At 36.0% G+C, this 8932-nt stretch overlaps 1 protein-coding gene across 1 annotated transcript in view; it reads right to left on the minus strand.

Annotated features, from left to right (window-relative positions):
- The window catches only part of RIMS2 (regulating synaptic membrane exocytosis 2), a 726314-nt gene that overhangs the window by 378418 nt on the left and 338964 nt on the right, over positions 1 to 8932 (minus strand). The window contains exon 7 of the mRNA XM_042783638.1: positions 2775 to 3703. Coding sequence (XP_042639572.1) covers positions 2775 to 3703 — 929 coding nt within the window. The remainder of the gene's footprint in view (positions 1 to 2774; positions 3704 to 8932) is intronic.

Genomic DNA, 8932 nt, shown 5'->3' on the forward strand with positions numbered 1-8932 from the left:
AAAAAAAAAAAGAAGAAGAAACTCTCCAGTGTAGTTCTGCTCTGTCCTATGGGGTCACTATGAGTCAAAATCGACTCAGAGGCAGTGGATTTTGTGTCTGATTTTCACACACTGTGTAAAATACTAACACAAAAAATATTGTGAATACTTCAAAATCCTGAAATAAAGTATAAGCACTTAGAAGGATACTGAATGTAAAAGCTTTCAAAGGCTGCATTGATGCATTTCTGTTTTGTTTTACATAACTATGTATGCAAAGGATAACAGAACTACCTCCCAGATAGATTGTAAACCAAACCACTAAAGACGACAAAACCACCTTTTTCTTATCTTTAAGTATTACAATACCCTCATGCAAGTGTGAAAAATGACTAAAGATTAATATACTTAAGGAAACATACAGCTTTTGGAAAATAAAATTTCTATATATTCTATGATAAAGCTGATTAAAACTTATAGATTTCTTTATAGATAACTACATTTTAATAAATATAATTTCCTTAGAATGTATTAACTAGTACGAAATGAGACTTTAACTTGATTATTTCAAGAGTATAGGCATTTTTATGAAGCCCATTTGTTGAGAGTTTCTCTTTTTCTTTGGTTTATGGTGCCTTTAAAATATCATTTATTAGTTTTAATATACTATGTTAGAATTTCACTGATCTGTATGTCAAATTTTGTGACTGCACCACGTTTTCAATTATTGTAATTTTATTAATAATATTTATTAATAGCTAGCCAAGCTACTTTTTCTTGTTTTTTTTTTTTTCTTCCAGATTAACTTTAGAAATAAAATATTCCCAGGGTGGGTCCAGTTGGGATTATGACCAGAAAGTTATTAATCCTAAGAAATTATTTAGAAAGAACATGCATCTTTAAAGTACTTAGACATCCCAATCAGCATCATGAAATGAACCTTACTTACATCTTCCTCTGTGCTACTCATAAAGTTCTGTGGCTTTCTTCCTGCAGGCACCCACATTTCTTGTTACCAAAATCCAAACTCACTGCCGTCAAGTTAATTCTGACTCATAACGAACCCCCGCCCTTGGGTTTCTGAGGCAGTAAATCTTTACGGAAGCAGATTACCCAGTCTTCCTTCCGTGGAGTAGCTGGTAGGTTTGAACTGCCAACCTTCTAGTTAGCAGTCAAATGCCTTAGGCACTACGCCACCAGAGCTCCACATTTCTTGTTAGTTACTCTTAAATTACATTTTCTGTTTTTATTTCAGAATGAGAATTACTTTTCATTCATATTTTCTAACTATTTTTGGTACAGTATAAAATGATTCTATGTTAATCTCCTATCTAGCTAATTTTGACTTCTCTTATTGATTCTTGGTGATTCTTATAAACAAGAAATGGATTATTCACCAAATGATATTAGAAAATGTATGGGTAGGGGAGGGACTCATGTTAGATACTCACCTATCTGATGTATTTTGGCATACACCAAAATAAATTCCAAACTGACTACAGAGTTAACAGTTAAAAAAATAAACAAAACCTGAGAAAAGTAGAGTTGAAAATTTAACTATTTAAGGATGAATAAAGAGTTACTCAGGATGATAGCAACGGCAAAAGCTCCCCTAAAACATAAACATTTAGCTATATTAAATTCAATATTTCTGAATGACCAAAGAAAAGTATATCTATATATTTGGGTATAAATTTGGAACAAATAACAGTTAATTAGTTAAAATCCTGACTATAATAAAAAGCTCATATATCAATAAAAGAAACACTAATACCCAATAGGAATATGGGTAGATAGAATAAAATGAATGAATAGATAATTCATAGATGAAGATATCAAATGGCCAATAAACATATAAAACATTCAACTTCACCATCAAATTCGAATTAAAATGACAGAGAGATAGCGCGTTTGTGGCCTATTTAACTACCAATGAGACTGAAAGCTCAAGCATGTCTGACAGAAGTACGAGCGTTACAACCTTTCTGGAAAGCAAGTTAGTAATCTGCATGAAAGGCTTAGAAGTGTCCAAAGTGTGAATATTTACTTGTGAAATAATCAAAAGTATAGGCAAAAAATTATATATAAAAATAACCATTATGTTATTATTTATGATAACAGCTGGAAGCAACTGTAATATCTCCAAATAATGAAATAGTTAAATATTTTGTGGTACACATTTAAGATAGAATATTTGTATAGCGATTTAAAACATATTTCTAAAGAATTCTAATGGCATGAAAAAAAGCTTATGATATTAATTGGAAATACGAGCATACAAAATTATATATATAGAATGATTCCAATTGCATAGATATATAAAATATACACGCATAGGGAAAAAAGGAATAAAACAATGAAATGTTAACAATGACTATGTCTGTGGGAGAGGATGATGGATACTTTGTATTTCATTTTTTATATTTTAAGGAATTTTTCAGATGTTCTATAGTGAACATATCGTTACTTTTATAAGAAAACACATGCAAAAAAAATGTCATTTTAAACAAAACAGTTAGTAGAAACTTCAAAAATATGCCATCATATGATGTAACAAAAAATTCAGAAATACAATGCAAAAAAACCCCAAACAATTTTAAAAAACAATAGGTTTTTCTTATATATGAACAACAAAAGGTATTAACTTTTTTATAACTTGAAATATTCTTCACATGACCAAGACCAGTAAAAGACTTGTAAAACAAAGATAGTAATAGCTAACTACTGATGGTTTACTCAAAAAGAAAACCTTTATCTAGTAAATTACAGCAGAAAGTTTCGATTAAAGTGCTTACCTTTCTCACTTACACTCTCACTTTCAATCTCAACATCATCACAGCTTGTGTACTCAGGCGTGGAAGCTAATTCCTCCTCTGAACTGCTCAATGAAACCTGGCGCATTTTACCTCCTTTCTTTGATTTATGAGGCTTTGGTGGTGGAGGTCTTACTGACTCTGACTGGTCTGAACTGAGAGAATCATTCCTTAACATTGTTTCCATCTTTTCCCGTTTCGTTTTCCTTACAGCAGAGCTAGGATCTAAGTGTTGCTGTTTCCTCGATGAGTCAGTGCGTCTCAAGTCTGGTCTATCGATGGGTACTGGACTCCTCCGGGGGGTGGGAGGACTATGGTTTGTGGTCCTTTGTGGATAAGAACCTGGTCCCTGAGCCTCTCGAGTTCTTTCCATTGAATAAGATCGCTGACTTTCCATAGCAGCTCTCCGTTCAGATATAGATCTTTGCCTTGATGGTCGTTCCATCCTCAGCATAGAAATCCTGGAATCTTCTAATTCTGCATTTGCCAGAGAAACATCACTATGTCTCCTTTCATGCCGTGCTCGGGATACTTCAGCATGAATACGCATTTGCTCTTCATAAGGCTGGGGCTTTACTGGATACCGGGCCAAATTTGGATCACTTCTGTAGCGTGCCTGGTACTCCTCCTCTCTCCTTTGTCTTTCATATTCATCTCTGCTCTCCACATCCTCCTCCTCGTCTACAATATACTCTTTGGAACGCCTATGACTTCTCCTGTTGGAGTCCCTATAACTTACAGGATCAGATTCTTCATAAAACTGAGGTTCATGTTGAGATCGCCTATCAGCATAATCTGATGGAGATCTAGGCATTGCGCTATCTGAACTAGCATACTGTGAGTATTCCTCTCTTTCTTCCCTTTGGTCGTATCTTCTATTCTGATCTCTGGTCACTGATGGACTTCTTTTCCTAATAACCAAAGGAAAAGAAAGGTAAGAGGAGAAACATTTAAACAACTTAACATTTTACTAATTCCCTGGCAGGCTTTGGATAAATTCAAATAGTTCTTTTGCTTCTTTTTTCCTTATTTCATTTTAAAGACATGCCATACCACAAGATTTATAAGTATTCATATGATTTAGTTCAAATAATCAATTGAAAAGGTGCTTTTGCAGTAGTTACTAAACATTTGACACACTATATATGAAACATACTTATGCTCTGAAATTATTTAATCACTATCATATTCAGCTGTTGCAAAACAGCCTTCATTCTTACCTCCTTGTGTGTCTTACTTCAGCTATCCCCCAACTGTTACTCAGTAGCCTAGAAATATCCTTCCTTCCATTCCCTCTCTTCCTGACACCTGGCTATGAAAGTTATTTGAAAATGACGAAGCCAAACTGATTTGGCTCAATAATTGAATACTTTCTGACTAAAGTAAAACAGGCTCTAAAAAATTCATCATTTTTCATTCAGCAACTATGGAGATCACTCTCAGCTTTGGTTCATTCCAATCTTCATCGTACCATTATGTCTCCAATCCTTCTACACTGCTCTAAATTGAGATAAGCAATTTAAATAATTACCATTTTCATTTTATGGATTACAAAGTGATTTGTTCATCACCACTACCTTAGAATTCAGACAGGACTGCTATATTTATTCCAACTTCATTAAAGTTAAGGCCAACTTCGTGACACTTCTCCACTTAGTCTCAACATCTGACCCCTCTTATTCCCTTCCAGTCTAAGAGATGGCTTCTTAAACTCTCAAAATGTCTCAATAACACTGGTACAACCTATACCTGGACCTTGCAATCACACGTAATACTATTATTTGACAACAAGAGATTCACACTGTCCTCTTCTCTGGTATAAACTGAAATAATATCAACTACTAGCCACAGGAAGCAATGGGATTGGAATCCTGAAGATGATAGAACAGAATTAAAATAACTACCATGAGGATTTTGCCAGGACATAATGAGGAAGTAAGATTTGCTGAAGTGTTAAAAATGACCAAGATTAGACAGTTCAGTTGTGAATTTCTTAGACAACATTATTTTGGCCCAAAAGCAGAAGCAGAGAAAGAACATGGTAAAATGACCCACGTCAACAAGATGATCACTCTCTTTTAAATTCTCCTCTGTGTCACCAAATCCCTTTTCCCCATACCCGGAATACAGTCTGCCAATGTATCAATAATCAACATTCATTAATGAAAGTAGAAGTCACTCTAGGTTTTCCAGGTAGGGAGGGTTTTAATATGGGAATCAGAGGCTACATAACTGTTGGAATGGCTAGGAGAATGAAGGCCAGGAAAATTAATGCTGCTGAAGTAAAGGTAGGGATATTCAAAATAACCATTTGAAAGATACCTGAATCTCAAGAGTCACAGGCAAGTTGCCACCAATTACTTCAGCTGCTTAAAGTATTGGGGTGATCAATTAACAGAAGCTTGCCCAAGAGCCACTAGACTTTCACATTTGTCCATTTGTCTCCTTACAACTACTGCTTGACAATAATAACTTCTCTTTCTCTTTCACTTTCAAATTGTAAACCAACACAGCCCATGGACTCTAAACTCGAACCACAAAGGGAAAAGACTCAAAAACTCACTGCCATCAAGTCAAATCTGACTCATACTGACCCCTCCCTCCTTGGGTTTCCAAGGCGGTATCACCACAGAAGTAGATTACCCCATCTTCCTTCTGAGGAGTGGCTGGTGGGTTTGAACCACCAGTCTTCTGGTTAGCCGTCAAATGCCTTAGGCACTACGCTACCAGAGCTCCCAAAGGGAAAGGAGTATTGTAATAAATAAAGGAACTGATCTGCTCCCCTAAATGTCTTATGATTAAATGTGTTGTTGTTGTTATGTGCCATTGAGTCGGCCCCGACTCATAGTGACCCCAACTTGGATTTCTGAGGCAATATCACTATGGAAGTAGATTGCCCAACCTTCCTTCCGAGGAGTAGCTGGTGAGTTTGAACTGCCAGCCTACTGGATAGCAGTCAAGAGCCTTAGGCACTATGTTACCAGAGCTCCTTATGATTAAATAAGTGGATATAATTTCTTAGATTTTTTTTACATTTAAAGCTATAATGCTTTTTAAAAATTATGACTTAACATAAATCTTTTAGGTTACAATTGTTACATAAAACCATTGACTCCTACAGCTAAAAATGTACAATCAAAGCAAGGCACTCAAATACTAAATTATTAACCTATACAAAATCCTATATAGAGAGAACATATATGCATGTACATGTTATGCATCACTCATTTTGCTTTTATTATTATTTTTAGACACATGACAAACAGAAAATACTCCAGCATGGTAGCAGAATGTCACATAAAGAATACCAGAATTAGGGGATCTGATATTTTACCTTAATTTTTGCCATAATCAGTTATTTGAAGCTATGAAAGTCATTTACTCTTTGGGAGTCTATGCTTTAAAATAAGAGGCAAAGATCATATACATTAAGTCACTCATTATTTAACAAACATCTATTAGGTAAGAACTACATGCCACACACTATAACATAGCATAGGAATACAGACAGAATAAAACATGATCCGTGATCTTAGGAAGCTGAATGATTCATAGAGTCTATGATCTTATAGGGAGCTCTGGTGGCATAATGTCTAAGGCATCTGACTACCAACCAGAAGGCTGGAGGTTCAACCCCACCAGCCACTCCTCGGAAGGAAGATGGGGCAATCTACTTCCGTAGTGATACCGCCTTGGAAACCCAAGGAGGGGTTGCTATGAGTTGTATCTGACTCAACAGCAGTGAGTTTGTTTTGTTTTTTTAATGATCTTATAATACTGATACCACACCTTCATGAAGTCAATATTCCTAAATAAAATCTCAACAAAAAAAAAATAACCTAATTCTGAAATGGTACATCTGAGCTGAGAATTAAATAATTATGTTTACATTGAGTGCAGCCCCAAAAATATAAAATATACAACAGTGGAAATGAAAGAGTACTCTAATTAAGTGACTATTATTATCATTACTTTTTATTACTCTAAGTAACTTTTATAAAATATAAATCTCCTAAATCCTTAATTGTTGTTTTATTAAACCAAGTATTTTTCCAAGATAATTCATCTCAAGGACCCATCTAAAAGCAGCTCACTTAGCCCACACATCCTTCCCTTTCAAAAGATTTCACACTCCTAAACTGTCTATCTTCCTTCCATCCCAATGAAAATTCCAATTCTCCATTATACCCAATCTCAGTTGAGAGACAAAAGAATAATAAGCAGATTAAATCAGAGTGAATGGGTGCTAGTTTACTAACACTCTCAAAAATACTTGCCCACCTTAAGAGGATGTTTGTTAATAGAAATAAATCATGTGGAACTTAAGGCCAGACTTCAAAGTGTAATGACGGGGAATAGGGTATTTTGGAGGCAATTCACTTAAGAGTGTTCTTTTCCACTACACTCCCTCCCCAGGTGATCGTAATCCATTTCTAAGCAGAAGTGTCTTTATTACTCTTTAAAGTGTTAGGTTTCATAAGGACAGGGACCCTGAATCTGAACAGGATGGTATTTAGTAAGTGCTCAATAAGCATCTGTTGAATGAGTGAAATGATTAATTAATTATTCCTTAGATTATTTCTATTTTTCATGTTTTTTTCTTCTATATACAAACACACTGATTTGCTAAAATAGTCCATTTCTTCCCCCCTCAACTACTCCTGGGAGCTCTGGTAGCGTAGTACCTAAGGCATTTGACTGCTAACCAGAAGGCTGGCGGTTCAAATCCACCAGCCACTCCTCAGAAGGAAGATTGGGCAATCTACTTCGGTAGTGATACTGCCTCAGAAACCCAAGGAGGGGTCGCTATGAGTTGGGTCCAACTCGACGGCAGTGAGTTAGTTGAGGCAACTACTCCCATGATAGTCACAACACATTAAGTAGAAAAAGAACCTACTTTTATTAGTAGTGTAAATTTCCAGGTTGACTAATTTGGCTTTTGTACTTGGACTTAAAAATCTAACTAAACTCCATTGCTGGCAAGTTGATCCCAAATCCTAATGACCCACAGGACAGAGGAGAACTGCCTCATACGGTTTGCAAGGCTGTAATCTTTACAGAACTCATGCTGCATTGTAATTAACTCAATGGCAGTGGATTTTGGGGTTTTGTTGTTGTGGTGGTGGTTGCTGTTTTACAGAAGCAGACTGCCACATCTTCCTACTGTGAAACAGCTGTTGGATTCGAACTGTCAGCTTTTCGATTAGCAGCCAAGTGGTTAATCATTGTGCCACCAGGGCTTCTTTCAGAATCCAACTACTGTTTATAAAATTACTTCTTTAAGAAAATATATTTTGACTAGCAATCACTTTACAATTAAACTTTTGAAACAAAACTTCTTAATTAAGGAGTTCCAGTTATATATTCAACATCACACTGGGTCTAAACTATACTCACTGCCATCGAGTTAGTTCCGACTCATAGTGACCCCTCCTCAGATTTCCAAGGCAGTATCTCTATGGAAGTAGATTGCCCAGTCTTCCTTCCAAGGAGTAGCTCGTAGGTTTGAACTGCCAGCCTTCTGGTTAGCAGTCAAATGCCTTAAGTACTATACCACCAGAGCTCCCTCACGCTGGGTAGGTCACAAGCTAATTTAAAAAAAAAAAAAAGGAAAACTTCATTCTTACTCTCAAAACCTAAAACCCACCACCATCAAGTCAATTCTGACTCATGGTGACCCCATAGGACAGAGTGGAATTGTCCTATAGGATTCCCAAAGCTATAAATCTTTACAATTCGTGCTGGGTAAATCTGCTGCAAAAGATATCTTTTAGGTGTTAAAGATCTAAGAGGTCATTTTGAAGACTGAGGTGTGCCTAACCCAAGCCATGATATCTTCAACCACCTCATACGCATGTGAAAGCTGGACAGTGAATAAGGAAGACTGAAGAAAAGTTGATCATTTTGAATTGTGGTGTTGGTGAAGAATACTGAAAATATCCAGAAAGATGAACAAATCTGTCCTAGAAGAAGTACAGTTTTTGAAATGCTCCTTAGAAGCAAGAACGTCCAGACTTTGTCTCACCTACTTTGGTCAGTATGAAACTAGGAAAATTGGAAGTTGTCAAAAAGGAAATGGAACGCATAAAGATTGATATCCTCGGCATTAGTGAGCTGAAATGGACTGGTTTTGGACATTT

The sequence above is a fragment of the Orycteropus afer genome, unplaced genomic scaffold, assembly GCF_000298275.1.
Source record: "Orycteropus afer afer isolate SDZICR_OR568_19922 unplaced genomic scaffold, OryAfe1.0 scaffold00021, whole genome shotgun sequence".
NCBI classification, from domain to species: Eukaryota; Metazoa; Chordata; class Mammalia; order Tubulidentata; family Orycteropodidae; genus Orycteropus; species Orycteropus afer.